The following is a 27,759-nucleotide window of genomic DNA, read 5'->3' as shown; positions in this document are numbered from 1 at the left end:
TAAGCTTTGGGCCCCAACTCAAAGCCCAGTAAAGTCATTGGGAGTCCTTCTATTGACTTCGGTGGGCTTTGGATTGGTCCCCTATACAACTGTAGGATTGTTTGCCAGATGAAGCCAATCTTGTTTTTAATGATGTCTTGTGTATTCTAGGAAGCAGAATGTGCATACACGCTGTTTGTGGTTGCGATCTTTTGGCTCACAGAAGTTCTGCCACTGGCTGTTTCAGCTTTACTTCCTGCCTTAATGTTCCCATTGTTTGGTATTATGGCATCCAAGGAGGTAACCTTCCTCTTCTTCCCCATCTTCTTACGCTTCACATATTATATAGCCATAAACTGTGGAATCCCCAAAGAAAGAACTGGCGTAATGCTGCAATTTCATCAGCTGTTTTTACTATGTGTTTCTGCAGCATCTATCACAATGGGACCTCAAGCTCAGGACTACTCGCATGCTCAAAGTTAAGCACACAGCTTAAGTGTTTTTCTGGACCGAGATATATTCAATTGGTTCCATCTCATGCTCAAACCTGCAGCAGAAGCCAGCACAAATTATTGCAGGCATCATCTCCTAGCCAAAGTTGTCTCATCTGTGAAATGGGGATAATAAAATGTATCTCCCTTTGCAAAGTGCTTTGAGATCAATAGATGAAAAAGTGCTATGGACATGCAAAGTGTTATTAATGTTACACTACATTACATCAGAAATATGACATGCTAAGGGCCCAATAACGCCTACCTTGATATCAGTGGGAATAGATACCAGTTGATTTCAAACCAGAAAAATATTTAAACATGTGAACAGTCCTGAGCTTGAGGCACCATTGTGACAGGCACTGTAGGATCATGTCCTAAATCCTTATATCTCAAAGTGTTTGCTATGGAGAGGTAGCTGGATGAATTAAAGATCAAATGGACTAATGCAGCAGGTTTTCACCTTTAGCTTAGTTCATATGTGAAATGTGCTTGATGATCTCAGGCTGCTTACATCATTAACCTTATTATTACGACTGTCAAACGATTAAAAAAATTAATCACGATTAATTGCGTGATTAAAAAAAATTAATCATGATTAATCACAGGATTAATCGTGCTGTTAAACTATAATAGAATACCATTTATTTAAATATTTTTGGATGTTTTCTACATTTTCAAATATATTGATTTCAGTTACAATACAGAATACAAAGTGTACAGTGCTCACTTTATATTTATTTTTTATTACAAATATTTGCACTGTGAAAAATAAAAGAAATAGTAAAAAGAAAAGGAGTACTTGTGGCACCTTAGAGACTAACAAATTTATCTGAGCATAAGCTTTCGTGAGCTACAGCTCACTTCGAAAGCTTGTGCTCAAATAAATTTGTTAGTCTCTAAGATGCCACAAGTCCTCCTTTTCTTTTTGAGAACACAGACTAACACGGCTGCTACTCTGAAACCTGTCAAAAGAAATAGTATTTTTCAGTTCACCTAATACAGGTACTGTAGTGCAATCTCTTTATCATGAAAGTTGAATTTACAAATGTAGAATTATGTACGAAAAATAACTGCATTCAAATGTAAAACTTTAGAGCCTACAAGTCCACTCAGTCCTACTTCTTGTTCAGCCAATCACTCAGACAAACAAGTTTGGTTACAATTTGAAGGAGATAATGCTGCCCAATTCTTGTTTACAATGTCACCTGAAAGTGAAAACAGGCATTTGCATGGCACTGTTGTAGCTGGTGCCGGAAGATATTTTTGTGCCAGATGCACTAAAGATTCATATATCCTTTCATGCTTCAACCACCATTCCAGAGGGCATGCGTCCATGATGATGATGGGTTCTGCTTGATAACTATCGAAAGCAGTGCAGACCAACGCATGTTCACTTTCATTATCTGAGTCAGATGCAACCAGCAGAAGGTTGATTTTCTTTTTTGGTGGTTCGAGTTCTGTAGTTTCTGCATCTGAGTGTTGCTCTTTTAAGACTTCTGAAAGCATGCTCCACACCTCGTCCCTCCCAGATTTTGGATACCACTTCAGATTCTTGTCAAGTGCTGTAACTATTTTTAGAAATCTCACATTGGTACCTTCTTTGCACTTTGTCAAATCTGCTGTGAAAGTGTTATTAAAACGAACATGTGCTGGGTCACCAACCAAGACTTCTATAATATGAAATGTATGGCAGAATGTAGGTAAAACAGAACAGAAGAGTTCAGTCACAAATTTCTCCCCCAAGGAGTTCAGTCACAAATTTAATTAGCATATTCTTTTTTTAACGAGCATCATCAGCATGGAAGCATGTCTTCTCGAATGGTGGCCGAAGCGTGAAGGGGCATATGAATATTTAGCATATCTGGCATGTAAATACCTTGCAACACTGGCTACAAAAGTGCCATGCGAACACCCTGTTCTCACTTTCAGGTGACATTGTAAACAAGAAGTGGTCAGCATTATCTCCTTCAAATTGTAACCAAACTTGTTTGTCTGAGTGATTGGCTGAACAAGAAGTAGGACTGAGTGGACTTGTAGGCTCTAAAGTTTTACACTGTTTTGTTTTTAGTGCAGTTATGTAACAAAAAAAATCTACATTTGTAAGTTACACTTTCACAATAAAGAGATTGCACTACAGTACTTGCAGGAGGTAAATTGAAAAATACTATTTCTTTTGTTTACCATTTTTACAGTGCAAATATTTGTAATAGAAATAATATAAAATGAGCATTGTACACTTTGAATTCTGTCTGGTAACAGAAATCAAAATGTTTGAAAATGTAGAAAAACCTCCAAAAATATTTAATACATTTCAATTGGTATTCTATTGTTTAACGGTGAGATTAATCTTGGTTAATTTTTTAAATCGTGATTAATTTTTTTGAGTTAATCGCCTGAGTTAAATGCAATTAATTGACAGCCTTACTTATCCTCTTTCTTCCATTGTTTCACACCTATTTAACTCCATGTACCCAGTGATTCACATGGATTTAAGCGATAACACTGACCTAATTAAAACAAAATGGGACCTTTCCAGCACATATTTCAATGCATGCCTTAACTTGTTTCTACTGAGGCTGATATTTTTTATTTGGTCATATTAAAAATGATAGCTAAAAAGCACCTGTTTCATTAAGAAATTGTTTTTGATTTCAGGTGGCGTCTGCTTATTTCAAAGATTTTCATTTGCTATTAACTGGAGTAATTTGTTTGGCCACATCAATAGAAAAATGGAATTTGCACAAGAGAATTGCTTTGAAAATGGTGATGATGGTGGGTGTGAACCCTGCATGGTATGTACTAAATACTACATTGGAATATGGTAATGCTCATGAAAAACTTGGTAGTACAGAAATAATTGCCTACAGAGGGGTATTGTTTTGTTCCAGGCACCTTTTTCTGCTGAAATAAAATGAAAATATGTGAAATGCTTTGATTGAACTATAGTAGGTGAAACATTATTCTTTTGCTGAAATTCTAATTATAGGGATAGGTAGGATATGAATGAGTTCTATTTCTAATGCCTCTGATATTCACAATAACTAGTAATATTCAGAACAAATATATTATGAATTTGTGAATATATTTAAGACTCATATTTCTTAATGATTGATTGTAAAGCCCACAACTGAAGAGTCATGTCACATGCTTATTATTAGTAATTTGTATTTCAGAAGTACTTGCAGTGTTCTGGGCACTTTCAAAATCTACTGTAAGAAAGTCCTCAACCCTAATAGTTCACAGTTTAAGGTAGGGAGGACAATAAGAAAGGTGGAGGAGAGGGGGGAAACATACAAAAAGAAAATTGAGAGCCTCAGCTCTCTAGACCGAGCCTCCTCTTTGCCATTATCTGTGAAGAAAGCAGCTACCAAACAGAACTGAACTTCTCCAACTCAGGCTATGTCTACACTACTGTACCACTGCAGCTGTGCCATTGTAAGGTCTCCTGTGTAGCCGCTCTATGCCAGCATGAGAGAGCTCTTCCGCTGGCATAATTAAACCACCCCCAATGAGTGGCAATAGCTACATCAGCGGGAGATGCTCTTCCACTGACATAGCACTGTCTACACTAGCACTTTTGTCAGTGTAAATTTTGTTGGTCAGGGGTGTGGGTTTTCTCACACCCTTGACCGACAAAAGTTTTGCCGACAAAAGTGCTAGTGTAGTCATAGCCTCAGAATGGTCAGATGATGCGGTGAAGGAACTGAAAATACTCATCACACATTCATCTCTTGATAATGAGCTAGCGATATCATATGAAGTGAATACCCTACCCTTGGCTTCTGAACAAGAAGGCTCTGGGTGAAGTAGAGGCCTCCATCAGCATCTCAGTAAGACTGGACAGGAAATGTGCTGTGTCAGTCTGGCTCCCCAGAATATGAGATTCTCATAATCTTACTTTAAGAAACAGACGTTAAAAGCTAGACGTTAAAAGGCCAGACAAAAAGAAGTCAGATATTAGTGGTGGAAAATGCCTATTAGATCATCTAATCTCTCCTTCTGGCAGTGCAGAATTATCCCTATTCTCCAATGCTTTGTCTGCCTTAGTTTTCAATAATTTCTTAAATGGGCCTTCCACCACTTCCTTTAATAACTATTCTCTTCCCTGACAGGTTTTATTATTAGAAAAATCTTCCTGCTATTCTACATTTTACTGTGTTCAATTTTCTCCCATTACTCTTAACTACCCTCCTTGAGCCCCCTCAAGAATTCTATTCCTTCCTTGATGTTCATGCCCTTCAAATATTTGTACCGAGCTTTTGTATCTTCCGATTTTCCAAATATTTGTACCGAGCTTTTGTATCTTGGTTAGCCAAGCTTTGCACATTAGCTATTTTAATCTTTCGTAATCACTCACACTCGCCAGTCCTTTCATCTTGGCTGAAGTCTAGTAACCTGCCAGATGACCTGAATGCTGTGCTGAGGACTCTGCTGGGTAGCCCCCTGTGCAGTTATGGAGAAAGGAATCCTGCCCTCAAGCTGGACGTAGACCATTCCACAGGCAATACTGAAACCGTGAGGATTGCAGCAGTTCTGCCCTGACCCCACCCCACCGCTAAACCACCACCTCCTCTTGAGAAAGTTCTAAGTAGTGGAGGTTCCTCGAGCCTCACCCTCAGCCCCATCCAGCTCATGCCCAACTCTCACATGCCTTCTGCAAACTACCAGGCACAAGTTTTCTGTGCTGAGCTCTCTGTTCCTCTGAGCAGCAGCCTGCACCCGAGCCCTGCCCTTGCATATAGGAACCACAGCAGTTTCTCTGACAGGGAAGACTATAAAGCCACAGAAGTGAAAGCTGGGTTTGCCCATTTTTTCTTCTTCCCTAAATCCCCTCCAGTTTTGTACTATGTATTTTGCATTTCAAATACAGCTTTTTAGATGCAGTGTCACCAGTAAAATACAGAGAAGCCTACAACCTTGATAGTTTGAGATGTAGTACCACCACTCCGTATGCAGGCCAAAATCATACAGGGTGGAGATGCTTTCTTAGTCAACCAGGCTAGCTGTGTTTTAAATGAGCAGTTGTGACATCTGTGAACCATCTGACCTGGAGTTCAGGTTAGAACTGTGCCCTAGACCTCAACACAGACAAGAGGTGAAATCCTGGTCTCATTTAAGTCAATGGGAGTTTTGGCATTGACTTCAACGGAGCCAGGATTTCATTCAAGAATTCAACAGACAGTAGGCTCCATCCTCAGGTCTAGCCAAGCTGCACTGTGCTTTGGTTTTCTTGGCATCCAGAAAGGCCTCTCAGGGCCATGAACAGCTTCGCATGGCATACCTTAGAATAGCCTTGAGGCTACTCTAAATTACACTCATGACTGGGCCACTCCCTTGTTGGCCCCAAGATTAGTAAAAAAACACAGAGATCGCATAGAGTAACCTTTGCCTCACCACCAATTGCACCGTATTTCACTTGCAGCTGAGGATGTAGCCCACAGGGACGAATTGCGTGAGTAAGGCAAACAGGGTTCTCCTCTCATTGTTATATGGCAAAAGGGTATTAGCTTTATTATTCGTTATAAATGAAGCCGTCATCCAAGATTTCATACAAAGCCTCACTTGAAATACTGCGGGTGGAACAGATTAGGAAAAATCGAGGTTGAACAGGTTAGGACATGCTCTGTTATTTTTTAGATCAGTGAATCATCAGCTCTTAATCACTGGAACTACTGGGAATAGGTTAATTCTCCAATGTATTGAATGATCCTTTGAGCATCTGACCAAATCAAATGTGTTAAGTTAATAAGAAATTGTTTCAAAGCAGCTGTCAGTGAATGTCTTCTTTTTCTTTATTTCTTACGGTTGCTGCTAGCTCTGTTAAGGTTGTATGTTTTTCCAGTATAAAAAAAATCTGTTTCCAGAGCTTTTGGTCTTCCTCAAAGCCACTCCTCTTCCCCTATTCAAATGCTTCCTGGTCCTGGAGACCCACTTCTCACACAACTCCTACAAGAGACTAACTGAAGATCTAATCCAAAGCCCTGTGAGGTCCATGAGTGTCATTCTAGTGTTTGGGATTAGACTGTAAATTAGCAAATTCTACAGTCAAAAAAGTACAACTCTGTATTATCACGGCTATTAAAAATGGGCAGAAATACAAGCAGAGAGAGCATCTACTTGTCCAGGGCCTGAATTTAGCCCACTCATTTTTTTTGTGTCTCTATCATGAAAAAGGACTTATATTTTTAAATGAAAATGTTGCCTTTAGTCATTAGGGAGAGCAATTTGTGTGAATAACTCTTCTTTAATATATTAAAAAAATCACAATCAAATTAACAGCCCTTAACACTGGTGTTTTTTATCATCCCAATTTTTATGCCGAAAAAGTTATGCTTTTGTATTGAATTGGATGCTGATAGCAGAGGTTAATGGAACAGTAATAGACTGGAACAGTCAAAGACTGAAGTATTTCTCATTTCAGGCTTACACTGGGTTTCATGATTAGCTGTGGCTTCTTGTCTATGTGGCTTAGCAATACCTCTACTGCTGCTATGGTGATGCCAATTGTAGAGGCTGTAGCTCAGCAGATCATGGGTGCCGAAGCAGAAGTCGATGCCTTGGAGATGAATTATGCAACTGGATCCACCAATGAGGCATTGGAACTTGATGGTGTGCATAGATACAGTTTTGATATTCATCCACCCTCATTCTTCAGTCTGAAAGTGACCAGCTAAATTGCAGTATTTATCTTTCTAATTCCACTAATATTTTACAGAAAGTGTTAATGACTGTGAAGATAGTGACTGGAAAGAGAAAACAAAAGAAGTTCATGGGTACAATTTATGGATTTCATCATTCATATTTTAAGAATTTGTTTAAGCAAAATAGTTCTTTTATTACAGTAAGGAATTTTTTTTCCAGATACAACAATGGTGAGGGTCACACTGTGTGCAAGATTGAAAAGGAAAAGGTATTTAAGATGCGATTATTTTGAGAAGAAAAATCATGCAGTTAGTACATGCTAATTAACATAATTTTAACCTAGCCATCTAATCTAGTTTTTACATAGCACCTCTCACTGTTATCTAAATGTTTATTTTTTTATATGTACACATATATATGTAGATATTTAAATACACATTACATGCACATAAGAAGTGGAAGACTGGACATTTGAAATGACCAGGGAGGAGTATAAAAACATTGCTCGGGCATGCAGGAGTGAAATCAGGAAGGCCAAATCACACTTGGAGTTGCAGGTAGAAAGAGATGCTAAGAGTAACAAGAAGGATTTCTTCAGGTATTTTAGCAACAAGAAGAAAGTCAAGGAAAGTGTGGGCCCCTTACTGAATGACGGAGGCAACCTAATGACAGAGGATGCGGAAAAAGCTAATGTACTCAATGTTTTTTTTGCCTGTGTCTTCACAAACAAGGTCAGCTCCCAGACTGCTGCACTGGTCAGCACAGCTTAGGGAGGAGGTGATGAGCCCTCTGTGGAGAAAGAAGTGGTTCAGGACTATTTAGAAAAGCTGGACGAACACAAGTCCATGGGGCTGGATGCGCTGCATCCGAGGGTGCTAAAGGAGTTGGTGTTTGTGATTGCAGATCCATTGGCCCTTATCTCTGAAAACTCATGGTGATTGGGGGAGGTCCTGGAAGACTGGAAAAAGGCTAATGTAGTGCCCATCTTTAACAAAGGGAAGAAAGAGGCCAATCAGCCTCACCTCAGTCCCTGGAAAAATCAAGGAGCAGGTCCTCAAGGAATCAATTTTGAAGCACTTAGAGGAGAGGAAAGTGATCAGGAACAGTAAGCATGGATTCACCAAGGGCAAGTCATGCCTGACTAATCTAATTGCCTTCTATGATGCGATAACTGGCTCTGTGGATGAGGGGAAAGCAGTGGACGTGTTATTCCTTGACTTTAGCAAAGCTTTTGACATGGTCTCCCACAGTATTCTTGTCAGCAAGTTAAAGAAGTATGGACTGGATGAATGGACTATAAGGTGGATAGAAAGCTGGCTAGATCATTGGGCTCAATGGGTAGTGATCAATGGCTCCATGTCTAGTAGGCAGCTGGTGTCAAGTGGAGTGCTGCAAGGGTCGGTCCTGGGGCCGGTTTTGTTCAATATCTTCATTAATGATCTGGAGGATGGTGTGGATTGCACCCTCAGCAAGTTTGCAGATGACACTAAACTGGGAGAAGAGGTAGATACACTGGAGGGTAGGGATAGGTTACAGGGGGACCTAGACAAATTAGAGGATTGGGCCAAAAGAAATCTGATGAGGTTCAATAAGGACAAGTGCAGAGTCCTGCACTTAGGATGGAAGAATCCCATGCACCGCTACTGACTAGGGACCGAATGGCTAGGCAGCAGTTCTAAGGAGGAATTTTAGCTCCACCCACAATAGAATAAATTAGTACATTCCACCAAAAGGCAACCAGTGCACATCACCATCCAGTCAGGATTTCCCAGAATTTGAAATGTCTGTGGGCCAAATCCTGAAGTTATTAATCAGTTATTACTCATCCTTATTCTGGACTATTAATTTCAGTGGGAATTTTACCTGTGTAAGGACTGAGAAAAACTAGAGAAAAACTCTTCTCTGTAATATTTCTTTTACCATAGTTAGAGCCCTACCAAATTCATGGCCATGAAAAAAAAAAAAGTCATGGACCATTAAATCTGGTCTCCCCCTGTGAAATCTGGTCTTTTTGTGTGCTTGTACCCAATACTATACCGATTTCACAGGGGAGACCAGAGCTTCTCAAATTGGAGGTCCTGTCTCAAAAGGGGGTTGCAAGGTTATTTTTGGGAGGATTGTGATATTGCCACCCTTTCATCTGCACTGCTGCCTTCAGAGCTGGGTCGCTGGAGAGCAGGGACTATTGGCCAGGCACCCAGCTCTGAAGGCTGTGCCCTGCCAGCAGCAGCACAGAAGAGTGACAATACCCCATCCCATGCCACCCTTACTTCTGCGCTGCTGCCTTCAGAGCTAGACGGCTGGAGAGTGGCAGCTGCTAACTGAGGGCCCAGTTCTGCAGGCAGTAGCACAGAAATAAGGGTGGCAATACCATACAATCCTTACTTCTGCACTGCTGCTGGGGGTGGCTCTGCCTTCAGAGCTGGGATCCTGGCCCCTGACTGCTGCTCTCCAGCTGCCCAGCTCTGAAGGCAGCGCCGCTACCTGCAGCAGTGCAGAAGTAAGGATAGTGGTATCGCAGCCCCCCCTACAATAACCTGGCAACCCCACCCCCAACTCCTTTTTGGGTCAGGACCCCTACAATTACAACACCATGAAATTTCAGATTTAAATAGCTGAAATCATGAAATTTACTATTTTTAAAATCCCATGACTGTGAAATTGACCAAAATGGATGGTAAATTTGGTAGGGCCCTAACCATAGTCCTAGGCACCAACAAATGCTGCATATGACAATACTCCTAGCAAATGAAACAGCCCTGTGGAATGCTGGGAAATACTGAAAGCTGGTTGCTTCTTAAAGACACTGTTTTTTATGTAGAGTTTATGATGTCAGATGAACCTTTCTCATACATTAATCAATATGTATTCTTATTGAGCAGAATCTGCCCCCAGCTGAGACAGGAAGGAAATACAGAAACCAGAAAGACCAGATGATGTGCAAAATGATGTGCTTGTGTATTGCTTATTCTTCTACCATTGGAGGGCTGACTACAATCACAGGAACATCAACAAATTTGATTTTTGCTGAGCAGTTCAATACGTAAGAGATACCAAGTTATTTCTGTACCTGTTACCCAGAAGTCCAGATACTACTTTTTGTACTCTTAGCTGGTTCCCCTCAAGTGTGTTATAGTCTGGAGTTTTATACTATGACTTGGCAATGCCTGGCATCATGATTTTGTTGTTTTCCCATAAGACATACAATGAAATTCCATGATGATATCTGATTTGCGTACATTCAGTTGCACTGGGGAAGGTAGCAAGGACCTATTCTACAAATGCAAAATGACAGCCAGACTTCTGTCATCCTTCCTCAAATTGAATAATACTTTACTCTTTGAATTCTCCCATTGAAACAGGTGGGTTTATTCGAGGAGTTAGGTACCACTCAGTGTAAATACTGATAACCAATGGCACAATTTCTGGCCCTAAGAGACGTTTGCTCATTGCTAAATAGAATTGGAGCTAAGTTTTTATTGCCTTTTAATTCCAAAGCAGCTGTGACAGCACCATTTTATCTCCCTGATACTATTTGGCATCTCTTTGAGTGATATCAATGATCATTTTGTCAGTTTCACTCTGTGTCCCAAATGTCTCTAATGGGCTAATGTGATTTCTAAGTAGTAGGAATAATGTCTGACTGCCCCCTATGTTTTGTTAAAACTGGCACAATTGAAAATTGAACTTTTACAGAACTTTTACTGTCATTTAGATTAAAAAAAAACAACAGACAAACAAACCAAAACAGCTAAGGCTCCAGCTAAGGTCTATTTCCTCGTCTCCATCATCACAATGGGACTTAAAATCAGTTTTATATTTGGACACGGCACATTCTGCTGCTGTGAGGTAACCACCTGCTTCCTCAGCCTCTAGGATAGAAAGAAACATGTTGAAGTGGAGCCAAAGTGCACTGCACTTTTGTGCTCCTGTGCCAACAGAACAGTCCCTCAGAGACTGTTCCAATTAGCATAATTTAGAGCAGACCTGTGGCTACTCTAACTTGTACTATGGGGTAGTTTGGTCCCCAGCTCATCCTAGGTAGATCACAGCCAATTCCTGCTCTTGCTCACAGCTGAGGATTCAGCCCTAATGCTGATTTTCCATTCATTTGCACCAGTCTGAAGACAGTGTTTTCAAACCCTAAGCCCTGTTTAATAGATTGTAAAATCAAATCTGTAGCACACAGTGGAAGTCATAAATAGTCTAAGAGTTTTCATCTAAAAGCTCCTTTTTCATTTGTGTAAAACTTTTCTCAAACTTTAATCTTTCAAGACTGAAATTTTCTGGGTCTGCTCTCTGACCGAGCATGTGTGTTTTTTAGTTTGGACATTTTGAGGAAAAAAGTCCAACCATTTTCAAGAAGAGTATGGGAAAGAATATGGTTGACACTACTAAAAATAAATAAATGAAAAAAAATTGTACAATGTTTTATGAGCAGCTCTGGCACCAAAGCAGGAGGGTAGGTAGGTAGATTTGGCATGGAGACACTCTGAACATGTGACTTTCATTCTTCATTGTTCCAACAGCATGAATCATACTCCACATATGTGTACTATTTTTCTAACAATAAGAGTTTGATAAATAATGATCTCCTGTCATTGTAATGGCTTTGAAAGTGGGTATAAGTAAGCTGTATGGAATATGAGATTTGGCTAAAACATTTGAAACCCTTCTCATTCAGAACCAGTGTGTGACCCTTGCTGCATACTCAGGCAGGGAAGTAAGGAGGCGTAAACATTCTTGTCATTCCCCTGTGCTTGCTACTTGTAACACTCATAGCAATGCAGAGAGGAGAGCAGCCACTGATGGGTTGCTGCTACCCTTCCAGTGCCAGTGATCAGGGATGGGAGGTGGGGAGTGGAGAGTTGGCTCTTACCCCACAATACACTGGCCACCACAGCTGAACTGGTACAGGAAGGAGGGGGAGAAGCAAACTGCACTAGGAAAAGGTCTGGTGCAGATCACTTCTCCCATGGAGCAGTGGGGAAAGTAGGAACCAAATTATAACACAGAGTCTGCTTGTGGGGCAACACAATGACATGCTGCCCCTTTTGCAGAGTAGATTGAGATTGCAGTGTAGCCCTTAATGCACAGGGCTGTCTGAATGATACTGAGCCCTGCAGGAAGGACCTTTGTAAGTCTGTAGGGGTTCCTGCAAATTTCCAGAAATCTGTAGCAACAGCTAAGTGCTCATGCATTTAATGTACAATCACTTAACTGATTCTGCTAGGAACCAGTTTCTTCCAGGAGCCTAGGAGGTCCCCAAGACACTGGGAGTTAGGGACAGGCATTGCCATCTTTCATCTCCTTCAGGTGGAAGGAAACTGGCTCAAAGCCTATCTTCCAACTCCCCTAGACTTGAGCAGTCTTTCCAAGTGTGTGTAAGCAGCGTTGTTCCCCATCCATCCTAGGAAAACAGTATAGATACACATCATCCAGTTTTACATCCTTCAGTGCATTTACTAATCATAAATCTCAAGCTTTATTTCTCCTCAACCTTAGCTTGGCTGTTCCCAGGGTTTTCACTGCATACTTTTTTTTGTCTAAATGCTTAGTTTCCTCTGCTCCAAGAGAGGCTCCAAACCCATTTATATCCTGTTGGAAGTTAACTGAATTGCCCCACTAGTATGACCTGTCTACAGATCTTTGCACTATACTGTCATGGACAATTCGAAAACCTGATAACAGGATGATTCTGCAAAGGAGCCTTTCATCCTTATGCAGGGTTCTAGAGTTGGCCACTTTGTTACAGTACAGTTAAAATAGCATTGTGGCGTTTCATATTCATTGTGTCTCAGTGATTTCAATATCAAATGCAAGTTGAGTTTGTAAGTAAAGAGAGACTTTCAGCTGGTGGTTGTCCCAAGACCCACTTTTAAGGCAGATTACCAAATGCAGAGGAAAGCCACAGAAAGGGTGATGAAGCCTTAAATTTCATTAACTTTTTGTAGGCTTGGGATGATGTGCTACCCCCAGATTACTCCTTATCCAACTACAAATGCCTGGTCCCAGGGAGGGGCATCTGGAGATGGTGCCACAGAGGAGGTTGACTCCTGCCCCTACAGCTCAACAGGGATGATCCTGCAGAGGGGAACCTCTGTTTTCCTTCTGTTTAGCCCACTGAAAATTCCCTAGATTATTGCAAACATAGTCAGGTAATTGACTTTGACCCGTCCATAAACGCCACAAGGAAGAGTCAGGCCGTATCCAGAATTAATCATATAAATGCTTAAGAATGTTTTAAAAATAATAAAAACACATTAGTAAGTGTTGGTCCCAGTTGGTCTCCATCTCCTGCAACAGCCAGTCCTTTTCTTTCAGAAAATCCCACAACAACTCTACTTTTCTTAGAGGTCTGCAGGTGGGGGGTCTTTGTGGCTGGGTGGCCCTTTGACTTGAAAACCTGCATGGTGGGTTCAGATTATATGGGGCCCCAACGAGATCGCAGGGTTCCACCCACTTGTCCCACAGGTTCCAACCCAGCAAATGTTCTTGGACATTTTATGAGCAATTATCATTGTTATTAAATGTGCACTGGCCCTTTCCCTCCAATTCTTGCCTTCCCATCTCCATTGCCCATCTTAGAGCCATAAGGCCCTATCTTCCTCCACCACTACCCCTTCTCAGAGAAAGGCCCTTCCTTCTCTTCCTCCCATCTCCTCTTGCCCCAGAGTCCTAATGGCCCTTCCTCCTTCACCGCCATCCCCATGAGTCATGAGGAGCCTTTACCACAGAGTAGATATTTAATTCTTTCAATCCAGTGAGCAATGGGGTCTTCTGTTGCTGCTCTGATATTCAGTGCTCATGGCATGAGGGTTGGACACAGAGGTATGAGGAGCCCAGTTACTTTAATGGCCATTATCATCATGGGACAGGATGGGAGAGTGAGGTGAGAGCAGGCCATTGACAGTCTCTGGCTGAAGATTCCTGCTTCACTGGAGGCAGCTGATAGCAGCAGCCTTCCCCAAGTATTCCTGCTGCAGCAGAGCCTGATGGCGTTTTACATATGGTTTGATTACTCTTGCAATGCCTAATTTAAGCCTATTTTATTTTCATTCAGACGCTACCCAGGTTGCCAGTGCATCAATTTTGGGTCCTGGTTTGTACTTTGCATCCCCATCACTATTATCATGATGTTGCTCTCCTGGGTCTGGCTCCAATGGCTTTTCCTTGGTTTCAAGTGAGTAAATGTTAAAAGATATTCTATACAGATCAAAAAGAATATCATATCTATATCTAATGCACACACTGTAGAATGGTGACCATTTATTGTCCTTTCAGTGTCAAATAGCACAAATGAGTTCTCTGGAAGTGCTGGGAATTCACACTGCCAGTCATTGTGGCTTCTCTGAACTGTCCAACAGGACACCACAGGAAAACTTATTCAAGGATCCATTTTGTAAAATATGTTGTACATTTCTATAGAATATACACACACCATTAGTAGAGAGTATCTGAGAGAAGAATTCAGATTTTACAGTTTGTGGTACAAATCTTGATGATATTGAAATAACAGTACTTTCCTGGCTGATTTCAATGAGGCCAGCATTTGACCCTATGTTTGAACAATGTTTATCTAACAAACTTGATGAGCAGACTGATATATTATATTTAGAGAAAAATACAATGGTTCCTGTTCACAGATATTCCTGTGTGTGTTTTTTGAGTGGGTTTGCTTCACTCCTGAGTTTTGTGCTTCAAGTTTTTGGATAGAATGATAGTTCTTTGGGCCCAATTCTCAATTGCCTTGCACTCTGGATACTTATTTACAGCTGTATGAAGTAGGTGTTCAAAAGTATGAAAAATGGAGCCAGGCTAATTTAGTGTGAAATGCTTCCCATATAGCATTTGCTTTCCACGGGTATAAATGGCTGCTTAAGGTGCAGACAGTGGAAAATTTGGCCCTCTATATTTAATGTTAAATAGAAGCATCTTAAGTTTCCTTCTCACTCCACTGATAGTTTAAACTTTAACATTTCATTTTTCTAGACCATTTTGACAGTGTTCTTATTAACACTGTGGAGTAGCTCACCGCAAAAGAGTGTGAACTGAAAGCCAAAATTGTTAATCTTGTCCCCTGTGAAAGATGCTACAGAACACCCTGATTAATGTGCTGGCTAGTTACACAGTAAAAACTTTCCCATTAGAAAAGAAGGCAATGTATTAACAGGAGAGAGTCTGATTCAGCAAAGACATAGTTGACTTCCCTTAATTAGATGGATACATTGTGTGCTTAATTTGTTCCTTTGTGTAAGTACTGCCCTTCCTGGGCAAACAAGCCAATTTGACTTTTCAGGCCTTTGTTCTTTCTGATAGAAATACTATGATGAATAATACTGTACAGTCATAAGGATGATTGTCTAAAACATGAACTTCCCATGTTCTGACATGAGGTGGCTCTTAGCTATAGATATTTATTGGTAGACACACCAGTACTCCAGTCTTATGTGCCTGTTGTTGTTATTAATATCATTTCTTTGATGGCAGAGCCTAGAGCCCTACTTATGCTGGGTTCTGCATAAGCATATAGCAAGACACAGTGCCTGCCTCAAGTAGTTTACAATCTAAATAGAATAACAAAAAGTGGGATGGGACAGAGAGAGACAGAAGTAAAGTGACTTGCCTAAGGCCATATCTTGGCCCACATCTTGTTATATTTGGAACCAGCAGAAAAGGAGATAGACATAGGCACAGAGAGATTTGACTGAACCAGAGATCTCTGTTGTGCTGGCTCTCTTGTTCAGGCTGCAAAACTGAAACTAACATGAAAGTGAGGCTTTGCACTGGGGTGGGGAGAATGCTCAAGCATTTCAAGGGACAGGACATCACATTCTTCCAACCTACTATAAAAACTTTCCAAACACACACGCATTATCATTCACATGACTAAAAATAAACACTATATTACCTGACTAAGAGTTGTGGGTGGACTACAGCAGACTCTTAAAATGCAAGGGATTATTCTGTCCTGGAATAGCAACTCACTAACTGAACAGGTTAAGTGGTTTTCTCACTCTCCTGGGACAATGTGGTGATGGTGGTGCAGCAGAGTTCTGAATAACAGGAGCAGTCGGTGGCAAGGGATCAGCTGCATCTAGTATGGAATCAGCTGGATCGGGTACCACATTTTTTTTTCTGACGAGTCATCAAAACTAAGAGTTGCAAGAGAAGGAGGCTCAGTTAGAGGAACAAAAAGTCCTACTGGAACATCCCTGGACTCTGGTACTCATCAGGACTGAAACTGGTCCATGTTATTTCCATAAAATACTACTGGATAGTCCTACTATGAACAAAACAGGTCCTGTGCATTTTACAAGTTCTCCAACTGTAATTGCAATTCTACACTAAGGGTAAGTCTACACTATACAATTAGGTCGAATTTATAGAAGTCGATTTTTTAGCAAGCGATTTTATACAGTCAATTGTGTGTGTCCCCGCTAAGCGCGTTAAGTTGGCCGAGTGCTTCCACAGTACCGTGGCTAGCGTCGACTCACGGAGCGGTGCACTATGGGTAGCTATCCCACACTTCCCGCAGTCTCCGCCGCCCATTGAAATTCTGGGTTGACCTCCCAATGCCTGATGGGGCAAAAACGTTGTCGTGCATGGTTTTGGGTACATGTCGTCAGTTGCCCCTCCCTCCATGAAAGCAACAGCAGACAATCGTTTTGCGCCTTTTCCGTGTGGGCGCCATACTGCTTTCAGCAGACGGTGCAGTAGGACTGCTAACCATCATTGAATGACTGCTTTTGCTGCCACTCTGCTCTCCTGATGCTATGAATCCACATCGCAGCTCCTCTATATGACCGTCGTCATCCACCACTTCCACTGCCACTCTGCTCCCCTGGTGGTCTCGCAGGGCCGCTTCCACTGCCACTCTGCTCAGCTGCTCCTGTCTTGCCATAACACAGCAAACATGCAGCCCACTCATCTGTTGTGGCCTGGCAGCAGACGGTACAGTAGGTCTGCAAAACTGGTCATCCAACCACCGCTTCCCCTGCAACTCTGCTCTCCTGCAGATGCCACACCACGGCAAGCCTGGAGCCCACTCAGATCACCATGGCAGTTATGAGCATTGTGAACACCTCACGCATTATCATGCAGGATATGCAGAACCAGAACCTGCAAAAGCAGGTGAGGAGGCGATGGCAGCACGGTGACGAGAGTGATGAGGACATGCACACAGACTTCTCTCAAAGCACGGGCCCCGGCAATTTGGCCATCCTGGTGGCAATGGGGCAGGCTCATGCCATGGAACGCTGATTCTGGGCCCGGGAAACAAGCACAGACTGGTGGGACTGCATAATCTTGCTGGTATGGGATGATTCCCAGTGGCTGCGAAACTTTTGCATGCGTAAGGGCACTTTCATGGAACTTTGACTTGCTTTCCCCTGCCCTGAAGTGCAAGAATACCAAGATGAGAGCAGCCCTCACAGTTCACAAGCGAGTGGTGATAGCCCTCTGGAAGCTTGCAACGCCAGACAGCTACCGTCAGTTGGGAATCAATTTGGAGTGGGCGAATCTACTGTGGGGGCTGCTGTGATCCAAGTAGCCAACGCAATCACTGAGCTGCTGCTATCAACGGTAGTGACTCTGGGAAATGTGCAGGTCATAGTGGATGGCTTTGCTGCAATGGGATTCCCTAACTGTGGTGGGGCAATAGACGCAATGCATATCCTTATCTTGGGACTGGGCCACTAAGGCAGCCAGTACATAAACCTCAAGGGGTACTTTTCAATGGTGCTGCAAGCACTGGTGAATCACAAGCGACATTTCACCAGCATCAACGTGGGACGGCCGGGAAAGGTTCATGACGCTCGCATCTTCAGGAACTCTGGGCTGTATGAACAGCTGCATCAAAGGACTTACTTTCCAGACCAGAAAATAACATTGGGGATGTTGAAATGCCAATAGTTATCCTTGGGGACGCAGCCTACCCTCTAGTGCCATGGCTCATGAAGCCATACACAGGCACTCTGGACAGTAGTCAGGATCTGTTCAACTACAGGCTGAGCAAGTGCAGAATGTGCATTTGGACATTTAAAAGAGCGCTGGCGCAGTTTACTGACTCGGTTAGACCTCAGCGAAACTAATATTCCCATTGTTATTACTGCTTGCTGTGTGCTCCACAATATCTGTGAGAGTAAGGGGGAGACATTTATGGCGGGGTGGGAGGTTGAGGCAAATTGCCTGGCCACTGATTACGTGCAGCCAGACACCAGGGCGTTTAGAAGAGCAGAGCAGGGTGCACTGTGCATCAGAGAAGCTTTAAAAACCAGTTTCGTGGCTGACCAGGCTACAGTTTGACAGTTCTGTTTGTTTCTCCTTGATGAAAACCCACCCCCTTGGTTCACTCTGCTTCCCTGTAAGCCAACTGCCCTCCCCTCCCCACTTCGATCACTGCTTGCAGAGGCAATAAATTCATTGTTGTTTCAAATTCATGCATTCTTTATTAATTAGTCACACAAATAGGGGGATAACTACCAAGGTAGCCCGGGACGGGTGGGGGAGGGGGAAGGACAAGGCTGCACTGCACTTCAAAACTTATTGAATGCCATCCTTCTGTTGCTTGTGCAGTCCTCTGGGGTGGAGTAGTTGGGTACCCAGAGGGAGCTCCCTCCCGCCCCCCCCCCCGCGTTTTTGGGCATCTGGGTGAGGAGGCTATGGAACTTGGGGAGGAGGGCGGTTGGTTACACAGGGGCTGCAGTAGTGGTCTGTGCCTTTCCTGCACCTCAACCATACACCAGAGCATATCAGTTTGAATCTCCAGTAGCTTCAGCATTGCATCCTGCCTCCTTTCATCATGTTGCCGCCACCTTTCCTCTTGATCCCGCCACCTCTCCTGTTGCTCCCACCACTTGTCCTCTCATGCATCCCTCCTGTCCTCGTGTTCATTTTGTGCTTTCCTGGACTCTGCCGTTGTCTGCCACCATGCATTGTGGTGGGCTCTTTCAGTTTGGGTGGACTGCATGAGCTCAGAGAACATTTCATCGCAAGTGCGTTTTTTTCGCCTTCTTATCTGTGCTAGCCTCTGGGATGGAGATGCTAGTCACAGTGTTGAAACATTTGCAGCTGCAGGAGGAAAAAAAGGGAGATTAAAATTGAAAAAGACACATTGGCCATTTAAAAGGAGAGGCTGATGTTTTCGGGTTAACGTGCAGCATAAACCCAACTAAACTCCCACACACACCCAATTCTCTGGGATGATCGCTTCACCCCTCCCCCCACCGCATGGCTAACAGCAGGGATGACTTCTTTTCAGCCACAGGCAAACAGCCCAGCAGGAACAGCTACCTCTGAATGTCCCCTTAATAAAATTCCCCTATTTCAACCAGGTGACCATGAATGATATCACTTTCCTGAGGATAACACAGAAAGATAAAGAATGGATGTTGCTTGAATGACAGCAAACACTGGGACCACACGCTGCCATGCTTTGTTATGCAATGATTCCAGAATACGTGCTACTGGCCTGCTGTAGTAAAGTGTCCTACCATGGAGGACGCAATGAGGCTGCCCTCCCCAGAAACCTTTTGCAAAGGCTTTGGGAGTACCTCCAGGACAGCTTCATTGAGATGTCCCTGGAGGATTTCCGCTCCATCCCCAGACACGTTAACAGACTTTTCCAGTCCTGTACTGGCCGCGAGCGCATCCCAATTCTTCAGGGCAAATTAATCACTAAACACGCTTGCTTTTAAACCGTATATTATATTTACAAAGGTACACTCACCAGAGGTGCCTTCTCCACCTTCAAGGTACAGGAGCCCAGGTTGGGAGGGTACTGTCTCCAGGGTGATAAACAGTTCCTGGCTGTCGGGGAGAATGGTTTCTCCGCTTGCCTGGTGTGCGCTATCTTCAACCTCCCCCTCCTCATCATCTTCCTCATCCCCAAAATCCTCATCTCTTTTGCATGAGACTCCTTTGCAGGAGTTCACATACAAGTGTGGGGTAGTTGTAAGGGCACCCCCAGGAATTACATGCAGCTCATCATAGAAGCAGCATGTCTGGGGCTCTGACCCTGAGCGGGCATTTGCCTCTTGGGTTTTTTGGTAGGCTTGCCAGAGCTCCTTAAGTTTCACATGGCACTGCTGCTGGTCCCCGTTATGGCCTCTGTCCTTCATGCCCTTGGAGATTTTTTCAAATATTTTGGCATTTTGTCTTTGGAATGGAGTTCTGATAGCACAGATTCATCTCCCCATACAGCGATCAGATCCAGTACCTCCCGTTCGGGCCATGCTGGAGCTCTTTTGCGATTCTGGGACTCCATGGTCACCTCTGCTGATGAGATCTGCATGGTCACCTGTGCTGATCAGCTTGCCATGCTGGCCAAACAGGAAATGAAATTCAAAAGTTCGCGGGGCTTTTCCTGTCTACATGGCCAGTGCATCCGAGTTGTCAGTGCTGTCAAGAGTGGTCACAATGGAGCACTGTGGGATAGCTCCTGGAGGTCAATACCGTCGAATTGCATCCACACTAACCCAAATTCGACCCAGCGATGTCGATTTCAGCGGTAATCCTGTCGTCGGGGAGGAGTACAGAAATCGATTTTAAGAGCCCATTAAGTTGACAAAAATGGCTTCATTGTGTGGACGGGTGCAGGGTTAAATCGATCTAACGCTGCTAAATTAGACCTAAACTCGTAGTGTAGTCCAGGGCTAAGTCTCCAACTTGAAAACAGTGGTGACGAGTCTCATATGATTGATCAATTTGCATAGCTTGGAATTTGGCTACACATGAAGCAATTTCAGGACGTATCAGGTTCCAACAGGTACACAAATACTGCTTCAAGAAAAGAGGTGCAGGTGATTCCTGGGTAGTAGTATGTGGAGGGTTCCTGGAGAGAAGCTAGAAATTGTCCAATTTCTGCTGATGACTCAAAATAGATTTGTTAGCTTTTAAGGCATTCTTAAGTATTTACCTAAAGCATTCTGCTAGTCGATTTGTAGCAGGATAGTATGGTGCAGAGCATATGTGCTGAATTTTAATTGAAGCTAGGAACCTGTGAAATTCTTCAGAACAGAACTGAGGTTCAATGTCACTCACCAACTGTACCAGTAAACTAAACTTGCTAAACAAACTACAGATATGTCCAATGGTCTTAGTGACTGTTGTAGAAGTCATTCTGAAAACTTCTGGCCATTTTGAACATGCAATCTTCTAAAGGTCCAGCAAAGTCCACATGAATATATATTCAAGAAGTCTGAGGCCACGACCAAGGCTGTAGATGAGATGGGTCAGGATCATGCTGAATTTGCTTACACATAGTGCAGCACTTTACATTCCTCTCAATAGCTTTGTCAGTCCCCAGCCACCAGATATGACTCCAGACTATGGTCTTCATCCATACAATGCCAAAATCATCTTCATTAAGAGCTTCCAAAACCTGACCCTGAAGTGCTTTTGGAACATTCACTCACATTCTCCATAAAATGCAACTATGATTCACAGATAATTCATATTGACATGATATGAATTGTATAAACTGGGGATTATTTTGATCCAATGCCATACCCTGTAGTACCATTCCCTTCATAAGCAAAAACACATTATCCTTAGCAGTTTCTTTGTGGATGTCTGTGCTAGTGATGAGTAACCTATTCTTCAAACTGAGATAGAACACTTCATCTGAGGATACTGGTCTGCATGTAAAACTGGATTCAGCATCGCGTTGAGATCTCCACAAATTTGGACTGAGCCTTCCTTCTTGAACACTGGTACAATAGATGTAGCCCACTCACTGTGTGAAACCAATAACAAGACTCCAGTGTTCACTAAACAGTCCAAATCAGCTTCTACTAGAGGCTTCAGAGCATAAGACATAACTCTGGGGTTGCAATATTATGGTTGGCTGTCAGACTTAACAGTGAGCTTCACTGACATGTTGCTTTGTCCAAAGATTTTGAAACAGAGCTTGAAGTGTCTGTCCAGTATTTCTTGAAGATTTTGAAGTGCTTTGGTGATCGCCTTGATATCAGTTCAATTCACTTTGAGTATCTCAAGCCAAGATCTGCTAAATAATGGTGGATACTTTTGTTCAGTCACATACAAGGGTAAAACAACTGATAGTCCATATAGTTGAACTTTTACCTGGAGTATCCCTTTTAGGACTAACATTTCAAAACCATGGATGTTTCTTCTTGTGGAACTTGTGACAAAGTCTGGTGATAGGTGGATGCAGAAATCAATGAGACAGCAGCTCCCCCATATTAAGCTTGAATTCTTGTAGGAACTCCTTCTATCAAGGGTGTGACCCAGATCCCATCTTTGACTCCATCTTCTGATAACACATGCAGTGCTAGGCCTTGATCAGTGTCACTACAGCTCTTGTCTTTTTCTACATTATGAATTCCCAACTTCCATCCTTTCTTAGGTTCAGTTGTCACAGGTGTCTTTTATGTATGTTTACTCTGTTACTAGTTGTTGAACTGTGCGACAGATCATGTTGATGTGTCCCTCCTTCTGCAAGTGACTTGGTGTGCCCAGCAGTCCTTTTCAGCAAGCACAGTTTGTGCAAACTGCCACATGGAAATTCCTTATGTTTCTGTGGTCCTCTCTCTTGCTGATTCACGAGATGAACTTTTCAGTGCAGGCTAAATTGCAGAATGAAGGAACAGAATATGGACACCGTGTAGAATCAAGCACGTGGGTTTATTATGCACAGCACTGGCGGAGTGTCACCTTGCTTATTAGGCTCAGAGACACTGCCAAACAATTGATTACAATACATTCTATGGATTTTCCATGGGCGGAGGGAAATGACTTGGTAGGCAGTCCCAGACCCCTGGATAGGTCCAACAGCAAGACAAGATAAGCACACTAGCCAATAGTCAAAGATTACATAATGTTTTCGCCCATGGTTTCAGGTTAACACATGACACTTAATTAGTACACAGGTAAAGCAAAAGGACAAATTAAAAGCAATAAAGATTGTCTTTTAGTTGTTCATTTGTGTTTCTAAGGCAGGCACTGGCAATGGCTTGGAGGAGAGGTGCACATCTGTGAGAGGGAGGATATCATATCTCATACTGACATGTTTGAACCTCTTCCATAAACTCAAGGCTGGTGTGTAGGAAGGCACTTCTTCTACAGAAGAAACAGGGCCCCTTTCATTCCTTTGGTCTGTTTGCAACTTTGAGATAAAGCCCCCAATTATAATTTCCACCTGGCTTCTTGCTGACCAAGCTTATCTTAGCAAAAAGCAAGGTTGTCCTTTGTTTGTTCTGCTTCTTAGCTAATATTGTTCACTATTTGCTAGACCTCTGTCTTCTTGAGCAAACTCTGGATTTTGCGCCTGTATGGGCCATCACCTGAGATGGCACTGACCATAATCATCGCTTTAACCTCCACTGCCTGGTTTCATGCCTTCAAGTACTTCACATCGGTCTGATCCACGGTTTCCTCTATCAGGTTGTATCTCAGACAGCCTTCCTCAATATGCCTCTGGGTCTCAGCCACCAACTCCTTGATCTTCGCCTGCAGGGCCTGTAGACCTTCCTCTAGACACTTACTGCCAAAGTGCCATTCCGGATCCCATGTTAGGTTACCCGTCGTTGGCGGAGTACTGTGGAGCTGCGTCCCATCAACGGTCAGGGTCGCCCTTCGGGGTACTGTCATGCACACCGATGGATGTCTCGAGGGGCAGGACTTTCCATTTAGCTCGATGGAGTGGTTCTGGGCAGTCACACACCAATAGGTACTGTTCATTTGGACCAGCTCCGTGTGCACCAGTTTCTCAGTGATGGCCACTTCGAACCTAGACAGATTCGTTAGAATATTATATGGGCTTGTACACAGAATTTCCTTATCAGAGTGGGTGCAACATTCACTAGGATACAATGCTCTCCCAGTGACCTCGGAGTATGCAACGCCTTCTATCTTAATAACATGACCCCTCCTCCATACTGGCAAGGAGGTCACCATCCTGGCTTGCTGGAAATTAGGGATGCCCAGAGGTACCAGAAGGTTAAAGAGTATACTGTGACCTGTCCAAACTGGTCTTTGGACTCTCATTGATTCTCTGTTTCCCCATGCCCACGGAGGGGTACTGGGGAGATAGGGTCCCACCACTTCAATAAGGGCTGGGTGGATCCAGCCATCAAGGAGATCGTGTGGTGATGGCCAAAGTTTGTCCTGCTCTCCAACAACTCTCTTCCAGTGCCTTTATTTTGGTACCATTTATCAGCAGGGTGGTGACTTCTTTACCCAGGTATTTTGTTATATCTAATGAGGTGGACAGAGGTTGATAGATACAGAGGTTGACAGATCCTTTAAACTGTCTAGGATCAATCGACTGGCCTTATTAGTATCCAGTCCTCCCCAGGCATTAGAGATTACAGCATCTGCCAACCTTGACTCAAGTTGATCCCTCTTCTCAGCTTGGCGTGCTATGTTATAGGTGTTGCCAACAGAATTACCTGCACCAATGCATCCTGCAATGGTATCTAGTAACCCCCTTTTCTGTCTAGTTAAGCGGTCACCAATTTGGTTTGTTAGGCTAGTAATATTTCTACTCATTCGAGGCCTGACCTTTGCACACTGTCTGTTTGCTTCCTCTAATGGAATATGCCCCTCGACCCTGTAGGTGTGGAATACTACAGAGGTGAGGACCGGTAGTGCTGGTCCTATCATTACCAATCCTGGTTCTGGAACAGGGATTTGTTCAGGGCATGACACACAGTCAGGTGGTTCCACTCTGTATCTGATAACTTGGTTGTTACCAGTCATGGACATTCTAATTTGGGCCATCGTTTAACGACATTTGCCATGCCTTTGGGGTTACCTCGGTCCATGCTTTAAGTGGTAAGCCCTATCCTGAATCAGCAGGCCCAACCTTCACAGGTACCATGTCAGTATAATTGGCACATGATCTTTCATGAGTGTTTGGTTTCTTTCGCACAAAATCCCACACAAATTCCAGTACCGAGGTCTATGTGTTTCCTCCCAAGCCATCGTGGCAATATGCCATGTAATTGTGTTCAAATGAGGGATAGCCCAGGACTTTGAGTCCCCTTCACTAGTAGTGTGCAGCTGTCCCCCTTTAAAGGTAATCCGGACACTGGTTGCATTAAGTATAGACACTGTCCCTCTAAGAGGGCCACAGCATCATCTAAGGCTGTCACCCTGCTCAAAGGGGTAGCTCATGCACTTCCATGATTCCTTCTAAATGCCTCCATAAAACTCCATAATCTCTGGCACCTGCCACCAGCAAATAACTGGGCAGTCGGCTGTTATTAAAATTGTGATGTTACTAGTCTTCCTATTGTTATGAGCATCAGTGTATGATTTTATTTGGACCTTTTTACGTTCCACTGTGTGCTCATGTCCTAACCATAGTGCCACCTTTACCTCTGGCCAGAGCTGTTTATTGACCACTGCACGTGTTTTGCAAAAGCTAAGTGTTTGCTTAGTGTGGCAGTTGAAGCGAAGCAAACTCGGAGGACTGAGGTTAGTGACCCACTCCCAGTCCTCCTTTTCACATGGCACACTATTTGCGTCCTTCCTCATGCACCACAGGGACAGCAGGAGGCACAGCAGGAGACTCCCCATGGTCACTCTGGTTGCCCTGGTCACCCTTCAGTCCTTCCTTTTCCACTTCCTCTTGTTCACCTGGGGAGACACCTGTGGAAACATTGTTAATATTGACAGTTGCTGTTTGAAACAATTTTAACTGATTTTGGTGCCTCCAAAAAGTTCCCAATTTGCCCCCAACCTTTGCATGTGTATTAGTAGTCAGAAGGACCCTCATAGGGCCTTGCCACCTTGGCTTTAAAATTCCTTTAACTTCTGAGTAAATACAGCACCTTACCAAATCCCCAACTTCAAATGCAGGTTTGTCCAAACTGCTGTTAACATCCAGCTGGGTTTGATTTTCTTTCACTTGGTTGTATAAATCCTTTAACTCTCTTTCCAGTGCCCTGATGTAATTCTACAGCCTGTCTGCAAAAAGCCCCAACCCCTCCCGCAGGGAGGATCACATTACTAGGCATTCTCATTGCTCTTCCTGTCATTAGTTCAAAGGGTGTCAGCTGAGTCAGCCTGTTTGGGCTTCCTCTGAGCCGATACAATTCAGCAGGGAGCATACAAGCCCACCCGTTCCCTGTGTCCAGTACTGCTTTTGTTAAGGCTGCTTTTATTGTTCTATTCATTCTTTCCACCATTCCTGAGCTTTCAGGGTGGTATGGTATATGGAATCCTTGCTTTATTTCTAGTGCCTTACATGCCTCTTTCATTACTCGCCCTGTAAAGTGAAAAGAAAAGGAGTACTTGTGGCACCTTAGAGACTAACCAATTTATTTGAGCATGAGCTTTCGTGAGCTACAGCTCACTTCATCGGATGCATACCGTGGAAACTGCAGCAGACTTTATATATACATAGAGAATATGAAACAATACCTCCTCCCACCCCACTGTCCTGCTGGTAATAGCTTATCTAAAGTGATCATCAGGTTAGGCCATTTCCAGCACAAATCCAGGTTTTCTCACCCTCCACCCCCCCACACAAATTCACTCTCCTGCTGGTGATAGTGAGTTCCTTGGTCAGATTCTATTGACAATGGCAGACCCCATCTGGGTGTTATTTTTTCTGCTAGGATCTGGGCCACTGTTGTGGCAGTACAGTTCTTAGTGGGGAATGCCTCTACCCATCGGGTAAAAGTGTCAATAATTACCAAGATATAAGTGAACCCCCTGCTTTGTGGCAAGGGTCCAGTAAAATCAATTTGCAGATTCTGCCACGGTCCCTCTGGCCGTGGCTGGTGATTCAGGGGTACTTTTTTCCTTCTCCCCACATTAACTTGTGTGCATCACACATCTTTTGAGAAATTGTTCCAGGGCAGCCCTCATTTGTCTCCACCCCAGATGAGCTGGAGAGTGGATGGCACGGAGCAGCAGAGCCCATATGCACTCTGGGGCTACCAGCTTCCCCCTGCCCCCCCTCCCCCTCGGCCCATATCAGAGGTGATTTTTATACGCACAGCCTTGTTCTTCCAATTTACTTTTCTCTTCTGGGCTTACGGTTGCATATAGTTTTTTTTAAATTCACCTCTTCCTCTGGTACTGTAGCTGCACAGACCTTAATAGGACTTGCATGTGCAACTTCTTTAGCACATTTATCTGCCCAGTAATTTCCTTTTTGTTCCTCACTTGAGATTTTATGTGCTTTTATCTTTACTACTGCCAGTTCTGATGGTAGTTTGACAGCTTCTGCTAGTCTTTGAACTGCCTCCATATTATTGATGGGCTTGCAGGTTGTTGTTATAAAACCTCTTCGTGACCACTCATCCATGTAATCCTGCACTCCTCCGAATGCATATCTGCTGTGTGTATACACAGTGAGCCTCTTGCCCTCCCCCACTCTCAGAGCTTCAGCGAGAGCTGTCAGCTCTGCCTCTTGTGCTGACTTGGATCCATCCAGCTGTCCTGACGCTATCACTGTTCCGTCACTAAGCTCCACTGCCCATCCGGTGTGTGGCGCTCCATTTTCATACTTTCTTGATCCAGCTACATACAAAACTATATCTGGATTCTCTAATGGTCCGTCCTTAACTTTTCCCAAAACTTCCTCTGCCCTCTCTATGAGACACTCGTGCACCTCTCCTTCTATGTTCAGGTATTCAGCTACATTTATTCCCTTGTCCCTTACGAT

General features: G+C 43.4%; 1 protein-coding gene across 1 annotated transcript in view; it reads left to right on the top strand.

The window, feature by feature from the left end:
- SLC13A1 (solute carrier family 13 member 1) overlaps positions 1 to 27,759 on the top strand; it is an 81,318-nt gene that overhangs the window by 34,077 nt on the left and 19,482 nt on the right. The window contains exons 3-9 of the mRNA XM_077841663.1: positions 151 to 279; positions 3,129 to 3,265; positions 6,895 to 7,082; positions 7,189 to 7,246; positions 7,335 to 7,383; positions 9,998 to 10,158; positions 14,179 to 14,298. Of these exons, the coding sequence (XP_077697789.1) occupies positions 151 to 279; positions 3,129 to 3,265; positions 6,895 to 7,082; positions 7,189 to 7,246; positions 7,335 to 7,383; positions 9,998 to 10,158; positions 14,179 to 14,298 (842 nt within the window). The remainder of the gene's footprint in view (positions 1 to 150; positions 280 to 3,128; positions 3,266 to 6,894; positions 7,083 to 7,188; positions 7,247 to 7,334; positions 7,384 to 9,997; positions 10,159 to 14,178; positions 14,299 to 27,759) is intronic.

This window comes from Eretmochelys imbricata, chromosome 1, assembly GCF_965152235.1.
Source record: "Eretmochelys imbricata isolate rEreImb1 chromosome 1, rEreImb1.hap1, whole genome shotgun sequence".
Lineage (NCBI taxonomy): Eukaryota > Metazoa > Chordata > Testudines > Cheloniidae > Eretmochelys > Eretmochelys imbricata.
Note: the sequence above shows the minus strand (reverse complement) of the source record. Positions and strands in the feature narration are given on the sequence as shown.